Source organism: Beta vulgaris, chromosome 3 (assembly GCF_026745355.1).
Source record: "Beta vulgaris subsp. vulgaris cultivar EL10 chromosome 3, EL10.2, whole genome shotgun sequence".
NCBI classification, from domain to species: Eukaryota; Viridiplantae; Streptophyta; class Magnoliopsida; order Caryophyllales; family Amaranthaceae; genus Beta; species Beta vulgaris.
In genome coordinates this window covers 31737398-31758819 of record NC_079204.1, presented here as the reverse complement: position 1 = coordinate 31758819, position 21422 = coordinate 31737398, and the positions used below count along the sequence as shown (strand labels likewise).

Below are 21422 nucleotides of genomic sequence, written 5' to 3'. Positions count from 1 at the left end.
AGCTGCAGCAGAGCCTACAACAAAGCATTATGCAAATGCTGACTACCCTTCAGCAGCGACAAGGTCAGAATCAGCTCAACCTCCAGCAACGGGATGATGTCCTGAGACAATCCAAGAGGGAAGAACACGACCCCCGCTCTGCTCGTGGCCAGCCTAACCGGCAAAGGTCAGCAACCAAGGAGCCGGTTCGGTCCCAAAGAGAGCCATCAAGGCAAGATGATCGGCAACCTAGAGAGAGGTCAGCCCGCCGTGAATCGGCCCTCAAACTAGAGGAAACCCACATCTCTAAATCGCCGAGAGGCAACCCTCGCCGCAATCTAGAGGATGCTCGGCACTTCCTCAATGAGAAGCGTCGTAGTCAGGGGTATGACGCCCGCCAGCTCCTGGATCGAAAAGCAGCTCAGCGAGAAGAACAAGGCGACTCGGCGCAATCCAAGCCTCCAAAACTGAGCAATGAAAGCTTAAAGTTCATGACCCTGTTCAGTTGAGACATCATTGACACCCCTACCCAAGGAAAAGTCAAAACACCCATGATTGAGCAATTTGCGGGTCTAACCGACCCGGAAGATCATATGGCCACTTACAAGGCCCAGATGAGTGTGCAGACCAACTGCGAGGCAACATGGTGCCGGTTCTTCCCCACCACACTAAAGGGGCTCGCGCTAAATTGGTTTCAAGAGCTGCAGGCCGAAATCATCACTGATTTCACGGTACTCGAAGATATGTCTACCCATCAGTTCGTGGCCGAAAAGAGGCAAAAGAAGACTAGCTTGCACCTCATGGGGGTCAAACAAGAAAACAATGAGAGTCTAGCCGACTACATAAAAAGATTCAAAGAAGAATCTCTGAAGGTGTCTGATCAACAGGATGCAGTAGCGTTCGTTGCTCTCATGTCCGGGCTGCAGCCTAGCCGGCTCAAATGGACGTTAGCCGAAAGCGAGGTGAAAACCTTCTCAAAGGCCATGGCGAGGGCCCAGAGATTTATCCAAGCGGCGGACATCTGTCGTCACTCGGAAGAAGGAAGTAAGAAGAGAAAAGAAGAGGGCGGCCATAGGGATCAGCCAGATTTACAGACCATGGGAACGACCCCCGTTTCAAAAAGAATCAGAGAGAAATTTATTTGGACATCAAAAACAAGTCTATGTTACCTCATCCCCCGCCTATCCGAACCTCGGCCTATCGGCGAGATAAGACCCAGTGGTGCGAATACCACCGAGAATGTGGTCATACCACAAAAGATTGCAGAGAGCTGAAAAAAGGTCTGGATAACCTGGCTGACCAGGGGAAACCGAACCGCTACCTCAAGCACACCAGCGAATAGAAGGGGAAGCAGAACGTCGGTCAGTCTAATAGTGGGGATACGGAGGGTTTCATCGGTGTTATAGCAGATGGCTTCGCCCTAGGAGGCCTAACCGGCCGAGCTAGAAAATCCCACCTCCAAAACCTTAAGCATCAAGTGCTGGAAGTCAAGCCGAGCCGGTCGGACTGCCCCATAATGACGTTCGGGGAGTCTAGCCGGTCGGTAAGCGTACCCCACAATGACCCCCTGGTCATCGAGCTCAAAGTGGGCAATTCCCAGGTGAAGCGTGTGTCAGTTGATAGTGGGTCATCAGCTGACATTATCACTCTGGAGTGCCTGAAAAAGCTGAAGTATAATGAGAAGGATGTCACACCCCTCGACCAGCCACTCATAGGCTTCGAGGGTAACTTTGTGCATCTAGTTGGATCGACTAAGCTCCCCACTCGGATGGGCGAGAAGGGCAAAGGAAGAAGCCTACCGATTGACTTCCTAGTGGTCGACATCCCCCTACCTACCAACTCCTTATGCAGTTCGAAACAGATGAAGGGAAGGTCGGAAAAATACAAGGAGATCAGCAAGCCGGAAGAGAATGTCATGTTAACAGCTTGAAGCACAGAGCTGAAATCGACGTCCAAGAGGACTCGAAGAAGAGGAAAAGAGAAGAAGGTTCACCAAAAAACCTCGGGGTATACGTCACAGAGAACCCCCAGCAATACGAACGACCTCAGCCAGCTGAGGAAGACGAAGAAGTAGTGATCGGGGCAGAACCCGGTCGGACTGTGAGGGTGGGCAAGGCCCTAAACCCAGAAACAAGAGCACAAGTAGTAGAGGTGCTCCGAGAGTATCAAGACTTGTTCGCTTATGAAGCCTCAGAAATGTCTGGTCTTGACCCCAAAATTATGTGCCATGAACTCAACATAAAGGAAGGGTACAAGCCAGTCAAGCAAAAACTAAGGCATCAAGGCCCTAAAAGATGCAAAGCTGCTGCGGTCGAGGTCAAAAAGCTACTCGAAGCAGGGTTCATAGAAGAATGTCAGTACTCGGAATGGCTAGCCAACGTAGTACTGGTCAAGAAGCCGAGCAGGGCATGGCGCATGTGTGTGGATTTCACAGACCTGAACAAGGCTTGTCGGAAATATAACCACCCTCTGCCCAAAATTAATAGGCTAGTCGATTCTACGGCTGGTCATGCCCTCTTAAGCTTCATGGATGCCAACGCAGGCTATCACTAGATTTCGATGGCAGAGCACGATCGGGTACATACCGCCTTCACCACCCCTCAAGGGGTCTATTGTTACAAGATGATGCCATTCGGTCTGAAAAATGCTGGGGCTACCTATCAACGGACAGTTAACAAAATTTTTAGTGATTAGTTGGGTCGGAACATAGAGGTGTATGTCGACGACATGATAGTTAAAAGCAAAGCCCATTCCGATCATCCGGCCGACCGGAGGGAGACGCTGAGCACATTGAGGAAGTATCGCATGATGCTCAACCCTAAGAAATGCGTCTTCGGGGTAAAAGGGGGTAAGTGCCTCGGATTTCTGGTGGATGAAAGAGGTATTGAAGCCAACCCCGATAAGATCAAGGCAGTGCTCGAGATGAAATCCCCTCAGAATGTCTGAGAAGTGCAGCGCCTCACTGGCTGCCTAGCTGCACTCGGACGATTCTTATCCCGGTCGGCTGACAAGAGCCTGTTCTTTTTCAAGGCCCTTAAGAGAAAAGAATTCACATGGGATGAGCAAGTTGAGCAGGCCTTCACCTCCCTCAAACAGCACCTTTCGACGCTTCCGAAGCTCATATCACCCTTACCGGGGGAAACATTGTTCATTTACTTGGCAGTATCAGAATACGCCCTCAGCGCTGTGCTGGTGGCCGAAAGGGAAGGGACACAGCACCCAGTCTACTTCATCAGCCATGCCTTTCGAGGGGTAGAAGCAAAATATAGTGAGGTGGAGAAGATGGTCTTCGCCCTCGTCATGGCTAGTCGAAAACTGAAGCCCTACTTCCAGGCCCACCAGATCAAAGTCCTCACCGGGCAGCCTCTCCGCAAAGTCATTGAGAGTATAAACCACTCCAGTCGGATAACAGATTGGGCCAATCAACAGGCTGACTTTGGTTTGGAATATGAGCCGAGGATGGCCATAAAAGCCCAGGCCTTGGCTGATTTCATAACATAATGCACAACTCGGCCCCTGGTCGGCCAAAGAGAGGAGTGGGAGTTGTTCGTTGACGGTTCTTCCACCAAGTCGGGGTGCGGAGTAGGGCTAGTGCTCAAACCTCCGGTCGGAGAAAAGATGGAATATGCTATTAAATTTGAGTTCCTGGGTCTAATAACGAAGCAGAGTATGAGGCTCTCATCTTGTGGCTTCAGCTCTGCATTCTGGCGGGAGCTACAGCGGTTGTAGCTCGGTCGGATTCCCAACTCATAGTGGGTCAGGTCTCAGGAGAATACGAGGCCAAGGAAGCCAACATGAGGATGTACTTAGCCAGAACCCAGGAATTCGTCAAAAAGCTCTCTCATTTCCACATCAGCCACATACCGAGGTCGGAAAACCAGCAAGCCGACGCCCTAGCTCGTATGGCCTGCTAAGCAGAAGGGTCAGCTCCTCGAACTATCATGTGGGAGGTACTTCGCCAACCCAGCATAAATGTCAAGGAGCAGCTGGTCCTAGATCGGACATCCACCTGGATTGACGAAGTGGTCGGGTATTTGAGAGATGGAATCCTCCCAACATAGGTCAAGGAGGCCGAGAAGATCAAGCATCGAGCAGGTTGGTTCTTATGGCATGATGAACAGCTATACAAAAAATCATACACGCATCCCCTCCTGAAATGCGTAACCCCCGAAGAAGGAAACTACATTCTAAGGGAGATACATCAAGGGGTGTGTGGTAGCCATCAGGGAGGAAGAACTATAGCTGGGATGGCTCTAAGGGCAGGATATTACTGGCCTACTCTCAAGGCAGATGCACAAGAGCTGGTGAAGAGGTGCCCTTCCTGCCAAATTCACTCGGATATTCCTAGAGCTCCAGCCACCCCCCTCACCTCCATCCAAGAAGTTCTACCATTTGACAAATGGGGTATGGACCTCCTCGGTCCCTTCCCTCTAGCCTCGGGTCAATGCAAGTTCTTGATAGTGGCAATAGACTATTTCACCAAGTGGACAGAAGCCGAGCCACTCGCCTCCATCACTGACAAACAAGTGCAAGCCTTCATCTGGAGAAAAATAATTACAAGGTTTGGGGTACCCAGGGCCCTAGTATCAGACAATGGTAGGCAATTCCATAGCGGACCAACTCGGGAATATTGTGCTCATTTCGGCATACATACCAGGTTCTCAGCAGTGTCCCGACCGCAAACCAACGGTCAAGCTGAAGCTGCCAACAAGATAGTTCTCAAAGGGATCAAAAAGTCCTTAGATGCAGCAAAAGGGGCTTGGGTAGATGACCTACCTGGAGTTCTCTGGTCCGCTCGGACAACTACAAAAGAAGCAACTGGGAACTCCCCGTTCGGTCTGGTATATGGTAGTGAAGCGTTCCTACCTGTAGAAGTTGGCATCCCATCACCGCGGATCACCTTCTATAACTTCGAGAAAAACGAAGAAGAAAAGCCTGTTAACCTCGACCTGCTACCAGAAACAAATGGCAATGCCTTGCTAAGGTCGATCCACTACAAACAGAGAGTGACTCGGCAATTCAATCGCCGAGTTAAAACGAGGCCAATCCAGCTCGGGGATTGGGTGGTCAGGAAGGTTGAGGCAACCGGGCTCTCACACCTAAAAGGCAAGTTGGGGGCTAACTGGGATGGTCCTTACAAAGTCACCAAAGTGATCAAGCCTGGTACATTCCAACTGGAAAACCCCGAAGGCATTCCACTTGCTCGGCCATGGAATTCGGACAACCTCAAGAAGTTATATGTCTAACGTTCGTCAATTACAATTGGGGCCTATATATATATATATATATATATATGATGTAAACTGGCTAAGTGTGGCATGTAACTGCTCGGACCATTTAAGGTCAGATGTATTTGAAGACTTAACCAGTCAGTTTCAATTTATGTTAAAAGACTTAACCAGTCAGTTTCAATTTTCATGCATAGACTTAACCAGTCAATTCCAATTTTTGGTGTCAATTAGTCGATTCCGATCAACTCTATCGAAACATGACTTATACTTGAGCATAATGTTAGTAATTGCAATTGACAAACTCAGAAGTGGTCGGACTAAAAAAGACAGTTCATTCATATAATAAGTTGGTTACAAGCTAAAGGGTTGGTACTACCAAAGCCAACTAATACAAAAGGAAAAAATTAAAAGCCTAAGCAACTGGGGGGGTCGATCTGCTCATTGGTGCTACCAGTCAGCTCCTCGGACCGCGCCACCTCAGGCTACTAATCTTCCCCGACAACCTCCTCTGCAGCATCCTCTTCCTCATCGGAGAGGCCAATGTTGAGCTCAGCGAGGATGGCCCGATCTTCCTCCTCCAGCAAGGCCTGATAGCTCGCCATCGCCTTGGCCCAAGAAAGGATGGATGAGACTTGGCCAAAGCTGCTTTCATCCGCTTAAGGGCGTCATCCACCCCCATCTTCTAGGCGGTCGAGCCCACTTGATTGACGAAGTTTTCGCAGGCCTTAGACTTCTTCCAGGCTGCAAACCATTCGTCCTCAGAAGATGGGGGTGCCTCTAGCTCCGCCAATCTGGTATTCAGCTCGGCAACCTTACTCAGAGCCTCAACCATCCCTTTTTCGGCAGCCAGCTTGGCCACCTCAGCATCTTCCCGAGCCTTGATCAGCACGGCCTTCGTCCGAGCCCATCCATCCCTTTCCTTCTGGATGTCCTCCTGGTCCCTCTTAATGCACTGGTCGGCGTTGGCCAGCTTGGCTTCGGCAAATCTTTGGCCTTCCTTGGCCGCGTAAACTTCGTTCTAATGCGTCTGGCCCTTGCCCTGCAAGTCCGCCACCTCCTCGGCCAAATGGACCCGATTCTTGGCCACATTAGCCAACCGGGCAGAAAACTGAAACAGAAACAATTTACATCCTAAGGGAAACATGCTCAGAGAGACGCAAAAACTAAATGCAAGAATAACTAGCGGACGCATACCTCAACCCAGCACCTAAACAGGTCATCGGTTTCCCGATGACCGCTGGTGGCATTGATATGCTCCTAGTCGGCGGCGCAGTACAGGCAGTCGATCGCATTGGACCAACGAGTATCCAGCCCACGGATGCCCAGCTCGGCAAAAGACTGCCAAGGCCAAGCTCAACTCCTCAGGATCGTCGGTCGGCCCCCGACGAGGAGTGGAAGGGGTGTACTGAGGACTCTGAATAGGGCGGAAATCATCTGAGTGCAGGGAAATCCGAGTTTCCTCCAGCTGCTCGGCCTGCCCCTCTGGTCGGGGACTGTTAACTTCCACCGATTTTGCCTTTTTCGCCCTTTCAGCTTGGGCCTTGGCCAGAGCCTTCTCGGTTTGGGCAACCTTCTCGGGAGCCCGCTCCTTTCTCTTTTTCGAGGCCTTTGGCTTCGAGGGATCCTGCAAAAAGCCAAAATCAGATTGGGACAAAAAGGGCAGGTAATACTTTGACAAAAGCAAAACCTACCTTGGGGGCCGTAAGAACGCCAAGTTTCTTCGCTTTCAGCTCCGCCTTAAGCTGAGTCACCCTCATCGCAGCATAGTTCAGTTTCTCAGCCATTTCAGGGTCGGATTCCAAAAGATAGGCTAAAGAGGAAGTTGCCGAGAAAACTAAGTTAAAACAATGCAAAAAGAAACATTAAAGCAAGTAAAGCAACCCCCTCGGCCGATTACCCTTGGGGAATTTCTGGCTCAGCCCGACCGCCGACACCAGATGCTCATTTTTGAAAAGACGTCAGCTCGATAGCCAATTACTGGCCACATAAACTTCTCCCCCTTGGACTATTTGGGCCTCGGTTTGCATATAGATCGCAGCCACCGCCTCTTCCTCAGACATCTCCGGGACCCTGAAGTTCAGCTCATGATTTGGCTCGACATCTGGTCGGACAGTAGGGATCCCCCAGTCTCCTCCAAAAAACACAAAGGCAAACTCCCTCCTGAATCCCTTATGGGAGGTAGGCAGGTCGAGCACTGCCTTGTATCCCTGTCGGGCTTGGAAGTACCACCAGCCCGGACCATTCTCCCCTGCCATCATCTCGACCAACTTGAACATGTTGCGAATAGAGTGATGGTAGGTCGAACGCTCAGCATGGCGCAGACTGTCTGAACCGCTATGATGCCCCCCCAGGAGTTCGGCGAAATCTGACTAATGGTAAGGTTGTAGGCGTTGAGAAGATCTTTCACGAACGGGGTCAAAGGAAAGCGGAGCCCCATCTCCATTGATTTGTAATACACAGCAGTACAACCCGGAGGGGGGTCAGGACAGTGTGAAAGGCCTCCGGTCGGACCAACATGAAAGGATCCCTTATTTGAAATTGAGTTGCTTGCCCCCTCGGATCATCGAGAAAGGCCTTCATAAGCGAGGGCAAAGGAAACTTCGACCCGGCGCCCCCTTTTGGATCCAAGTCCGGAAACTCCGGTCGGCCTGAAGTAGAGGTCTCTCCTTCACCGTCAGACATGGTTACCCTCACTACACCATCAGCAAGGTATTTGTTTACGTAACTAACTTTGGAAGAAAAGGCCAGGGACACTTCCCAGGGGAAGGGAACAGCGCCCTCGGCCTCTTCCTCTACTGACGATGAGGGGCTCGGGAGCAGAACCGTGTCGGGAACGGCCGAGGGGTCGGGGCAACTTATTAAGGTTGACACCAGCGTTATTCTCATTCCCCTCACCTCCTCGGACAGATTGTAGGGAGGTGAGGTCGGAGGTGTCACCGACTCGGACGATTCTCCTATAATGGTATAGACAAGGGAGTCGGCCGAGGTTATTAAAAAGAAAAAGCGAAAACTAAAGAAACAAGAGCGTACCTGGTCGGACGATTGGAACCGGAGAAACTGCTTGAATAGTTAGAGAGAAGCGAGAGCTTTCAGAAAGCTTTTAGAGAGAGAAAGTTTGGAAATTTTGTGAAGGATTACACAAATGATTTCTCTCTCCTCTCCGTACATATATATAGGCGTGCCTCGGGACGCGTCCCTTCATGGTCCTATTAGACGCTTCTAGATGGCACCGTTTTCGCCTCGAAAAGGCGGCCCGTGGAAGATGAAACGTCAAAGTTTTTGAGAAGATCCGCCCAACTCAACTACCCAGCTGAGAAATGCCATGTGGCAAACTCCACTGATTCCCAGCTCAATGTCACCCGCTCGGTCGCGACAACAGCCTCCTCAAGGATGCCGGTCGGACAAGAAGACAGTCTCCAAATTCCCTTCACTTAGTCAAAGCATGGTCGGCCTCTCCAGGGCTCGTTAGCCCCTGTCCGAGCTGTGCCCGTTAATCCAGAACCCGGTCGGTCAACATGGGGATCCCTTGCCCTTTGTCCGACCAGGTCTCTACAAGTTCCCTTCACTTAGTCAAATTAACTAAGTGCTAGGAAACACCTGGTCGGCCTCTCCAGGGTTCGTTAGTTTCTGTCTGAGCTGCGCTCATCAATCCAGAATCTGGTCGGTCAACATGGGGCTCCCTTACCCTTTGTCCGACCAGGTCTCTGCAAGTTCCCTTCACTTAGTCGAATCAAATAAGTGCTAGACAACACCTGGTCGGCCTCTCCAAGGCTTTTTAGCCCCTGTCCAAGCTGCGCCCGTCAATCCAGAACCCGGTCGGTCAACATGGGGCTCCCTTACCCTTTGTCCAACCAGGTCTCTGCAAGTTCCCTTCACTTAGTCGAATCAACTATGTGCTAGGAAACACCTGGTCGGCATCTCCAGGGCTTGTTAGCCCCTGTCCGAGCCACGCCCGTCCACCCAACACCTGGTCGGTCAACATGGGGCACCCTTACCCCTTGTCCGACCAGGTCCCTGCAAGTCCTTTACACAAACAGGCCAAGCATTGAGATATACAGAACCTGGTCGGTCAATCCAGGGGCTCTTTAGCCCCCCAGCCGAGCTGGTCAGTCTGGGGCTCAGCCCATCATCCGACCAGGTTCCTCCATCACATAGGCTGAACTAGGTGCTAGGGTCACCTGGTCAATCTCCGTCCGACCAGGTACCCCTCCAAGGACCCCCGATCAGGTCTCAAGGAGGCTCCCCTATGCCGACTAGGTATCACCAGGGGCTCCTGGTCGGTCTCTCTATTACAAGCCAGAGTCCGGTCGACATCATGGACCTGGTCAGCGCTTTCCCGACCCGGTCCCCTATCAGCTCCCTCCTACGGAGGTCAGTCGCAAAGTCAAGAATGGAAGAATAATTACGCCACGAACGGGCTTCACCCGGTCGGACGACTCTTCTGCCCCTTCCTGGCGTGGAGCTAAATGTTTAGGCCCATTAAATCCTCCCAAGAGTCTTGTGCCATGTGGCACCGCCACCTAAGCTCCGTGGGTCCCACCTGTTACATCATGGCTAGCAAGCATTGGGAGATTCAAGGGTCCCACAGAAATCACTCTTGGAAAGGTGTCACCACCAATCCCTAGGTGAGCTGTCCCATCCAGCACACCTTTTCCTAGGGGTTCTCACCACTATAAATACCTCTTGTCACATTAATGCAAAGGTATTGAATTCTCACCTAACTAACCTGAGTTTCTCACTCTAGACTCTCTCTCTACCTCAATCATCAACTGTCTTGAGCGTCGGAGGGGCGATCCCGGAACAACCCCGGGGCAGTTTTCTGTGTTTTGCAGGATTCCGGTGAATAGTTAACCAGCTCTGCTCATACTTAAGAACTTGCTCAGCACAGACCATTAACCTTAATTTTTAGACAGAAACAGTAAGGATGGACTTGCTAGCATTAGAATTCATCGGTTCATTTCTACATTATGGAGCCTTTGGATTCATCGTGATGAGAGAATCTTCAAGAATGCTAGTGCTCGACCACAATCTATTGTTTCCACAGTTTATGGCCTGCATCGGTACCATTGTGACATTTCTCCTCAAATGGGTTCAATGGATCTTCAATTTCTTCATCCTCCACAGAATATTGCTAATCACCCTCCAGGTTTCTTTACAGCCAATATAGGGCAAGTTAAACATGGTATCCCTCGGCATATATACTATCAAAATCGATGGTGCTTGGTGCAAAAAATAAAGGAAAATGGGAATAGCCTAGATACTGCATGGGACTGCGCATCCACATTGTAGAGGAAGTGGCTCTTTTGGTTTAGTGCAGGATGAATTACAAATAGAATCTCTTGCTTGTCTTTATGGTCTTCAGTGGGCTACTAACCAAAAAATTTATGATGTGCTACTCTACTCTGATTCTACCAACGTGGTTGCTATGCTGTAGGGAGCCAAAAATAACACATATGCATCTGGTTTGGACGATGAAAAGGATTAAACAATCACTAGTGCATAATTGTCCTAAATTATCTCCCAAAAAGTGTTACCTAAAGGTCTAAAAGTGTTGCTTTAGACAATAAGTAACACTTTTATAAGTGAAACATATGCCCGTGCGTGCTACCTATTCTCTAATGTAACACTTTCTAATGTTAATGTTACACTTTCTCAAGTGTTACTCAAAAATCTCTAATGTAACATTTTCTTAAAACTAATGTAGCATTTTTATAGTGTTACTTATAATTTTTTATGTAACACTTTTTCATCTATTGTAGTATTTTCTATATGTATCTATACAAATATATTAAAAGGCGTGCGAAAACAAGAAAATGTGCCACGTGGCGCTCTCCCTAGGGAGTTTGTTCATGTAATCCATGTACAATAAAAGAATTAAGAAATTGCATAGTATAGGGTTTGATCCCAAGACCTCAAGTACATATACTAAAGTTTTGACCACTAGGCTAGGTTGTATTTAGTGTTATTATTATAAAGTATTATATTAATAAATGAATTTTTTTCTTACCCAAGGCATAGCCCATACCTAATAACTAGTAAATATATTGAAAGGCATGCATAAACATGAAACTGTGCCACGTGGCGCTCTCCCTAAGGAGTTTTAGTTCATGTAAAAACATGTACGATAAAAAAATTAGAAACTACATAGTATAGGGTTTGATTCCGAGACCTCAAGTACATATACTAAAGTTTTAACCACTAGACTAAGTTGTATTCGGTGTTACTATCATAAAGTATTATATTAATAAATGAAAATTTTCTTACCCGGGGCATCACCCGGGCATAATAACTAGTTTCTAAATTATACACTAGGGGAAAAAAAAGGAAGGGTTGCGCTGGAAGGGCTGCGCTTTCTTCATTACGCAGCCCTTCGTTAAAGTAGGGTTCTGCTTTAATAGAAAAGCGCAGCCCTTCACATAGAAGGGATGCGCTTTTCCAAAAAGCGCAGCCCTATTGGGCCTTGAATAAAGCCCGCTAAACTCCCTCCATATTCTATTATTATATGCGTTACTCTCTCTCCTCCCATTATTTCATCTCCTCTTCTTCATCTCCTCACAAAAAACCCGTCCCTCACAAATAAAAAAAACTCGTCCCTCATCGCCTCTTCTTCATCTCCTCTTGTGCTTCAGAGTATGTTCATCTCCTCTTCTTCAATTTATCTGTTGAAACATTGAGTATTTTAGGGTTTTTTTTTTCATCTGTTGAAACCCGTTTCACGCCTCCTCGGTCTCCTCTCATCTCCTCCTCTCTTCTCATCTTCAGAGTACTTCGCAATGTTCGTAATGTTCAGATTCGAAAGGAAATTGTTCAAGAACCCTAAGATAATGACGAATTCTTGTTCGTAATGTTCAGATTCGAAAGGAAATCTTCCGGATCTTGGAAACCCTATGTGTATGCTCATCGGACTTTCCCCGTCCGTCTCTGTTGTTGGTCGAACTCCACTTAAGCAACACAGCAACAACAAGCATGACAGCAACAACTTCAGATCTATAATTTTAGGGTTCTTTTTTCATTTTCGTTTATTTTTTTCATTTTTTGTTCATTTTCAGATGAGTTTATTTTTTTAGGGTTATTTTTCTTAATTTTCGTTAATATTCAGATAATTTCATTTTCAGATCTATAATTTTAGGGGTTTTTTTCATTTTTTGTTCATTTTTCTTAACTTCTGTTTTTATTTTCGTTCCTTTTTTTTCATTTCAGCACTAAAAAATCTGGAATTATTTAATTTCAGTTGTATATTACATTTATTTTGGTCAATTCTAAAATTCCATCACACGCCTGTTGCTGTTGCTTTAAACTATATGATTTCAATTTTTTTTATTTTTTTGGTCTAAAAGGGCTGCGCTTTTTACCTAAAAACGCAACCCTTCACTTGTATAAGGGCTGCGTTTTTAGGTAAAAAGCGCAGCCCTTCGTTTTGAAGGGCTACACTTTTACTTAAAATGTGAAGGGCTGCTGCCGAAAAGCGCAGCCCTAAGGGCCTTTTTTAGTGCAGCCCTTCCCTATTTTTCCATTAGTGATAGTAACACTTTGTGAAATATTATGTATCATTTTGAGTCAGTATATGTATGTAGCACTTTATTAGATACCAGCTTTGAAGCCCGTGCGTTGCATGGATTTGTTGCTTATTTTACTTTTTGAAAACTTTGTTCACATTGTTGATTTTGTGTTGTTGTGAAATTAGATTTCTCAACACGGTTGTATTTATATACTTCCTCCGTTCTTTTTCCTAATTGCAACGATTAGTTGAAGATCTATATAATATTCTAAGGTTAGTTTTTAAAATCAAACTCTACTTTTTTCATCGTCCAAACTCTAATATATAGGTAACTTTATCGATATATAGGTTTTAGTTTTTGTTGTAACAACAGAGTTTCCTTAACAAATTTTGTTGCAATACAAAATTGTTTTGGTTCGTTGAGTAAGACTGAGGTTTTGAAAAATAATATATTTGATCCTGTAAATCGTACCTATGATCAAAGGCTATAATTATACACATATATATATAGTTTACTATACTTATAGTAATTATTATATTTTCTCTATTTTGTTTTAAATGCAGCAAATGAATATTTTGTATCTTACAAATAATACCCTTTTGTTGCATTTAAAATGAAGCGGAGGAAGTATTTATCTAAAAAAAGACTAAATAATGTTTTGCAATTCATCTAAATAAATATATTTTCATGATTTATAAAACTATATACTGTAAATGGATCTTATTTTGAAGCGTCTTACAAACACTCTTCAATGGTAAAAGAATTATCATGTTTAGAATTAGGTACCAAAAGTTATATCTAATTATATAATATAATAGTTTAGGTTATTTGTTCAAAATGAAACACTAATTTCTCCCAATCCAAAACTCCTTTTATGTATTTAAATATATGTAGAACTCTACTTTTTTAAAATATTTAAAATAAAAATTTATGACATGACAATCCTACGTGGCGTTTTTATTTTATAAGTTGTAGAACTATATTGTAAATTGATCTTATTTCAAAACATATTTCAGGCACAATTCAATGGTACAAAAATTATATTATTTCTCATTACGTAGCAAAAGTTATATACTATTTACATAATATAATAATTTAAATTGTCTATTCAAAACCAAACCTAATTTTACCTTATCTATAACTCATTATATGTATTTAAATCTACGTAGAATTCTATTTTTAAAAAAGCTAAAAATAAAAATGCATGACATGACAATATGACGTAGCGCTCTCCACTTCATAAGTTATCGAACTATATTGCAAATGGATCCTATTTCAAAGGATATTTCGAGTGCTCTCCAACGGTATAAAAATCATAATATTATGAATTACGTAGCAAATTAAAAGTTATATACAATTTACCTAATTTGATAAATTAGGTTGTTGGTTTAAAACATATACAATTTACATAATATAATAATTTAGGTTGTTCATTTAAAATCAAACGCTAATTTTTCCTTATCTACAAGTCATTATATGTATTTAAATCTATGTACAACATTATTTTTTTAAAAGCTAAATATAGAAATGCATGACATGACAATCCGACGTGGCGCTTTCCATTTCACAAGTTATTGAACTATATTGTAAATGGATCTTATTTTGAAGCATATTTCGAGTGCTCTCCAACGGTATAAAAATCATCATATTCCGAATTATGTAACAAAAGTTATAAACAATTTACCTAATTTGATAAATTAGGTTGTTGATTCAAACATATAAAAATCTACATAATATAATAATTTAGGTTTTTCTTTCAAAATCAAACGCTAATTTTCTCTTATCTATAACTCATTATATGTATTTAAATCTATGTAGAACTCTATTTTTTAAAAAGCCAAAAATAAAAATGCATGGCATGACAATCCGACGTGGCGCTCCGCATTTACATAAGTTATCGAACTATCTTGTAAATGGATCTTTTTTGAAGCATATTTTGAGTGCTCCCAACGGTATAAAAATCATATATTCTGAATTATGTAGCAAAAGTTATACATAATTTACCTAATTTTTGATAAATTAGGTTGTTGATTCAAAACAAAACTCTAATATTCCCTTACCTAAAATTTATAATATGTATTTAAATCCACGTAGAACTTAATTTTTGTAAAAAAAATTAAAAATAAAAAATTGATGACATGGCAATCCTACTTAGCGCGCTCTATGCTTCCGAAAACTTCCTCCTTTATATATATATATATATATATATATATATATATATATATATATTATATATATATATATATAATATATATTATATAATATATATATATATATATATATTGATTGGACAATACTTTTTGTTAGTTAGGTTTATAATAACACTTCTATTTCACTTGTCTTATAGTAATATTTTTTAACTTATCGAAACACATACAATGATAATAATACTAAAACTTATAAACGTAATAATGAAGAGGAAATGAAATGATATTATAGATATAAATGAATACAAATACTTGACTGTTATTGTGAAGATTGAGCCAGTGAGTAGTATTCATCAATTAAAAATGAACCATTGCGTTCAAAATATATATAGTTCATATGAAAATCTCTTGTTTCACTATTTTAATAATGACAAATAATTAAACTTTATTTGATTTTCGTTTATTTTATTCGTTTGTTTCTAGTTTATTTTGTTAGATTTACTTTCGTGTATTTTAGATTTATTCTTTCTGTTTTGATTAGTTTATTTTGTTAGATTTATTCTTTCAGTTTTAATTAGTTTATTTATTTTAGACTTCACAAATAATATGTTAAATAACTTATGAAGAATTGATTAGGAGTTTAATCAAGATTAAGTTGTTAAACCTTATTTGTGACAAACCGTTAATATTGTGGAGGTAAAAATTTGATATATTATGATTCCATAATATTCTGTTTAGTTAGTTTGTGTGCAGCCTTTTTGTTTTCCTATAAACAAGGAGCCGCCAAAAATTAACCTAAACAAGAGCCCAAAAATAGATGCGTTGAGGTAGTTCCTACAATTTAGGAACCACAACAACCAACCTATTAACAAGGCGTGTGAACGTGGAGGTGCGCGTGTGTTAGTGGCTGAGATTGTGGAAGCCTAACTAACCAACTGCCAACGGTAAAAAAACTCAATGGAGAAGATCATGGAGAAGATCATGGAGAGGATAGTGGAGAAAATCGTGGAGAAAAACATGAGAAGATTGGTTTCTACAAATAGTAGTTTGTAACGATCTTTTTATGTATGCTTTCAGAATTTTCTAGGTAATATTTTTAGTGAAAGTATATTCGGTTTTCTTCTTCTTAGCAATTGATGTATTATAGATTGGGTTGAGTGAATCTAAGTCTGTAATCATTTTGAGAGAAAAAAGAGAAAGAGAAACAGAAAAGAGAAAGAGAAAAGACTTCGAGTGAAGTCAAGAGAGAAAGTCAACTGTTCAGGGGGAAAAGCTGACAGGGAACCATTCCTAGTGGAACAGATAGGTCCAAGTTTAGGTTGTACAAAAGAGAGTCTTTTGGCCTAAAGTTATTAAAGAGAATTGAGTCAAAATCCCTCGTGGTCAAGGTTTTTCTTCCTATTGGGCCTAGGAAGTTTTCCTTGTAAAAATCTTGTGTTCCTAGTTCTTTCTTATTCACGCAATTATTTCTTTCTTTTTCAATCATTCTTTTATTTCCGCAAAAAGTTTGAAAATCTCTCCAACTACAATTCACCCCCCCTCTTGTAGTTGTTTAAGTGTTCGTCCAAGACTAACATGAAAATCCAATCCTAATATATATTTATATATATAACTTCCAAAATAAACCTAAATCAATATTATGGTCATTTCTTTTTTTCCTCTTCAATTCCATCGCTCTACCCATGCATGCGTGTTTTCCGAAGTATCATGCCTACTTGGAACTATAGTCCACTATCTTCATCATCATGCAATATGAACAAAAAAGAATTAGAATCTTCAAAGTCTGATATGATAAGAGAACTAATGATGATATACTACTTGCTGTATAAAGAAAAACAAATATAGAAGATTATCAATCTTCATTACTTCATAATATGCTTTATCTCAATCAATCCGCCTTTTTGGTATATGAACTTCCTCCATCTTATCTTATATTAGAAATAATGGAAGTAATATAAATGTCCACCAAATTGAAGTTGCGATGGAAAAACGTAGCCTAAATAAATGTAAAGGCAACCCAACTTACAACGTTATATATAATAGGCTCGTAAGCTATTTTATATATTTTGTCCACTTTCCTCGTTCGAGAGTCTTTGTACAACTGTATTTGGGATGGTCATTTCTTCTCATTATCTTGTTATTGCTAGCATGGAATTATATAAATAATTTGGGATACATATAAATTACATGATGGTACCAAGGGATGATAAGGAAAAATAAAACAAAGAGATTTATTCAGGTGTAATTAATTTACCAATCCACGCTCCTTGCAAACCTCATAGGACCCATAGTGTGCCTATCTTTTTACTTGGTACGCTTAACCTTTTCTTTTTGCCTTCTTCCTGTGTGTTAAGAAAAAAAAAACCTCTCCAAAAGTTCCTTCAAAAGGGTACTTTGTGACATCACGAGAATGTGCTAAATTTGTTGGAGCATAGAGTTGAAAGCACCAACAACTATTAGGCCGAACATCTAACTATGAGACTAAAGCACCAACAATTATGTTCAGCTCACGACCTGACTAAATCTTGTGGTTTTTTATGTCTGGCTGTTTAGTTTAAGTTGTTTAGTCTTCTCTCATTGTAAAAAAAAAAAAAACAATTTATTTAATCAATGGGATCCACGAAAAACTCTACTAATATGAACATGATTACATCTTGGATATACTATCGAAATTAAAATTGTAGTCGATATTGAATACTATCATTTTTACTCAACTCAACATATTAATATGACTAAATTTGATTTCTTTTAATAATAAGTTACTTTCTCCGTCTCTTATTAGTTTACCTACTTTTTTGAGTATAAAGTTTTAGCAGAAATAATATTTGGGTCCTACATAAAAAGATAAAGCATTAATTTACTATGGGCTAAGAAAAAGAAGAACAATGACAAACAGAAAAATAATGTTTTATGTAAGCAATAATAATATAAAACTATAAGACCCTTTCCAGAACCCAAAAAAAAAAAATGTGAGTAACTAATAAGTGATTGTCCAAAAAACAAAAAGTAAATAAAGTAATAAAAGACGGTGGAGTAATTGATAAGAGTCTTACAATCAGCTCCAACTCTAAATTGAATAATTTATCATCTACTAATAATCCGAACCAAATCAGATCCAGCCAATTTGTTTCCACTTCCTAATTTCTAGCCTGGTTTGGGAGGAGATCAAAAGGAGTTGGATAAGCCCATATGAGAATGAGAGATAACAAACAGCTTCACATGGTATGGGGTCAATTGAGGGCCATATCGCCTTCAACCCCCTTCCACTTTTAGGTGCTCAGCATGATAAACAAGAGGCAGGGAAATCAAATTGCTGACTTTATAGTACAAAAAGTCCAATGAAATCAATAGGCAACAAGTCCTCATAATTCCATAATTTCGTTGAACGATCATCCCACCTTTTGGAATGATGTAGTCATGTCCTTAAAAAAGCTGCCTAAACTATAGATGACATTAAATAATGAAACAAAACTAAGATCCGACCACTATTAACAATAACAATGTACACATTTTGCTCTTTTTTTTCAAGTGGATCCATTTAAAAGTGTTCACTTTTCTCTATTAAACTTTTCAAATTTTGTACGCATAGCTTGTGTTGGGGGATGGTGGGGGTGTGATTAAATGATCACAATTTGATAGAAGTAATATGTAGTATGATTCTAGGATGTCTTTGAGTTGTCTCTCCAAATTATCTTTTTTGAACTGTACGTGTTGTTTGATGATGACATCAAGCGGAGAGAATATTGTGTGGATGGCTAGGGGGTGAGTGTGCTTAAAGCATATGGCAACTCACTCTGGTGGACGGTAAACATCATATACTATGTAATATTTGCATTGGATCAATGGTCGAATTAGAATTAAAGCTTACATTATTGATCCTACATACATTAACTATTGTAGCGTATGAAAATGGACTAAACATCCATTAATCGACTAAAGGCCTGTTCTCCCCAGTTTATTTTCAATTCAGTTCAGTTCAGTTCAGCTTCAATCAGTTTAGTTCAGTTCAGTTGTTTTATGCTGAATAGAACAGACTCTAAATATGCAAAAGAGTATTTGAAGGTTTGAATTTTTTAAATTTAGCTAGATTTTATTTTAGTGAAAATATATTTACTGATTAAACTGACTCGACGAACTTTATTTTTACAGATTCATTATTATATTCTAGATAAGAAATTGCAGTTTTTTTTATTAGAAAATTATTTAATAAGTTTCAGAGAACATAGTCTTTGTTGATAACATAAAGTTAGTACACGTTCATAACTACAATGATACTTTAGCTTGGGGATCACTAGTCTGTCTATTATACATTTAAATTTATGTAATTATGAACTTAGCCACTTAATAAGAAGGATTGTTAAGATTGAAACTAGGTTTTTTGGAATCCTTACATTTAGTCGAATCTAACAAGATCTCGTTTGATTAATTTTATATATATATAATAATGCGAGATAACTTAACAAAGTTGGTTAATAAATAGTGTAAAAAACGAAAGGTGCAATTAAAAGAAACAAGTATACATTTAAAGTAATAAAAATCGTCGCAAAAAAAACTGCATATGAAAACAATAGTGTATCTTTAGGAGAAATGTGGTGGGATATATTATTTATTCTTCGCATGACCCTAACTTCGCAACAAAATGAGATTCCTCATCAAGTTAAAATGAATGTTATTTCATTGGACTATTTGTTTTACAATAATTGTAAAAGAAAGTATTGGATAATATTATATTGTAAAGGGATAATATTATATTGTAAAGGGTAGAATGGTACTTTCATAGTTATAGGTTTGTATTGTAAACACTATATATATTGAATGCCAGGTTAACCTACAACATGTTAACACAATTATTTCCCATACTTGTACATGGTATCACAGCCAGAGATTTTCTAAGAAAGAAAAAAAAAAAAAACAAACCAAATACTACGTTTTTTTTTTCAAACGGTTTTTTTTTTCTTCTTCTCTGCTATGGATCCTTCGATCCCCTCGTCCACTGCTCAGTCCTCGACGCCGCCGACCACCGACTTCTCTTCGCCGGCGCCTGCCTTTCCGCTCTCTGCCGGTCTCTACGTGTCTTTTCTGGTGTCTTCTTCGTTCACACCGTGGTCTGCTGCTGCCACGTCCGTCAGTGCCGTCGAGTTTTCCTCCGGCCTGTATCCCCTCGGCCCTTCTCCGGCCACCCCGTCGCGCGATGCGCCGCCTCTCTCTGCGACCGGGACTGCCGCTTTGCCAACCTCAGGTGCTGCCGCCCTCTCCTACACTCATCCCCACGTAGGTGTATCTTCGACCACCTCCTCCCGCGGTTTCCTCCGGGATTTCCCGTCACCACCGGCGTTTCTCCCCAACCGACCACCACTGGTCTCTTTCCGTCCTACCCCATGCCGCCCGGTTCTTCGGTATTTGCCCTCCCGCAAATCTCCTCCCCTAATCTCAGTAATTTGGTAACTATTACTCTTTCTTCTCAAGAGGATTATTTGTTATGGAAAACCCAAATTACTTGTTTATTACTTTCCCATAATCTGCTTGGTATGGTGGATGGTTCTGCTCTTATTCCCCCCGCAACTATTCTTGATGACCATGGTGTTTCTATTCCTAATACTCAGATCAATGAATATTTGCGTGTGGATCAACAAATAAAATCTTGGATCTTTGCCACACTCTCTAGGGATGTTTTTGTAGATGTGCACGATTTATCTACTTCTGTGGAAATTTGGACTCGTTTACAAACTAGATTTATGCATGCTAGTATGTCTAAATCAATGGAATTAAAGGGTCGTCTTAGTCGTATTAAAAAGACTGCTTCCCATACCATGGATGGATATTTACGTGAGATTAAGGTGATTGATGATTCCCTTGCTGCTATTCAATGTCCTGTGTCGAACCAGGATTTAGTGCAGTATACTCTGTTTGGTCTAGATCGTGATTCTGAGTACGATCACATAGTTACTACTCTCCTGCATTATCCATTCCCGATTAGTTTTGATGATTTGCGTCCCAAGTTGTTACTGCATGAACAAAGATTGTTAAATTCTAATAAGGATGCATCTGATCCCTCATCCCATCATGCCTTACTTGCCGTTAAATCTACTGGTACTGGATCAAGTTCTTCCTCCCAGACTACTTCTGGAGGGAGAAATCGGGGGAGGAATAACAGACACAGAGGTGGTAATAATACTCGTGGGGGCAACAATGCTTGGGGTAATAATGGTGGGAATGGTGGAAACAATAATAATCGTGGCTCTGGAGGAAACAACAACAACAATGGTAATCGGTGACGATCAAATGGTATGAGTAAATTTTCTGACTTGTCATCCTATAGTATGCCTTGCCTAGATTATATTACTAATAATTTGTCGTCTGCAGGGAGTAATTCATCAAATAGTAACAAGATTACCTCTACCCCTACTTCCGATACATGTGGGTTGTGTTGGTTTCCAGGTCACAAAACTGTCTATTGTCCCCAGCGTTTCAATTCCTGCTTTGTTCCCTCCTCCTCTAAAGTGTCACTCGAGCCTTAGCTGCACTGTCTGTTGGTGGTGAAGCTAATGACTCAGTCTGGTACCCGG

General features: G+C 41.6%; 2 protein-coding genes across 2 annotated transcripts; both read left to right on the top strand.

Moving 5' to 3' along the window:
* Positions 1 to 530: 530 nt before the first annotated feature.
* On the top strand, positions 531 to 1253 carry LOC104906922 (uncharacterized). Its single transcript, XM_010695751.1, has one exon. It carries the CDS (start codon positions 531 to 533, stop codon positions 1251 to 1253), a length of 723 nt encoding a protein of 240 aa, XP_010694053.1.
* A 242-nt stretch (positions 1254 to 1495) lies between these two features.
* LOC104906923 (uncharacterized) lies at positions 1496 to 2532 on the top strand. The gene is made up of 2 exons (XM_010695752.2): positions 1496 to 1711; positions 1831 to 2532. Exons 1-2 carry the CDS (start codon positions 1496 to 1498, stop codon positions 2530 to 2532), a joined length of 918 nt encoding a protein of 305 aa, XP_010694054.2.
* The last annotated feature ends 18890 nt before the right edge of the window (positions 2533 to 21422 follow it).

Excerpts from the sequence above, each read along its gene's own strand:
- LOC104906922 (XM_010695751.1), top strand. The coding sequence starts at position 531 with ATGATTGAGCAATTTGCGGGTCTAACCGACCCGGAAGATCATATGGCC.
- LOC104906923 (XM_010695752.2), top strand. The coding sequence starts at position 1,496 with ATGACGTTCGGGGAGTCTAGCCGGTCGGTAAGCGTACCCCACAATGAC. Across the intron at positions 1,712-1,830 it reads TAGGCTTCGAGGGTAACTTT|TTCGAAACAGATGAAGGGAA; the intron begins GTGCATCTAGTT and ends CTCCTTATGCAG.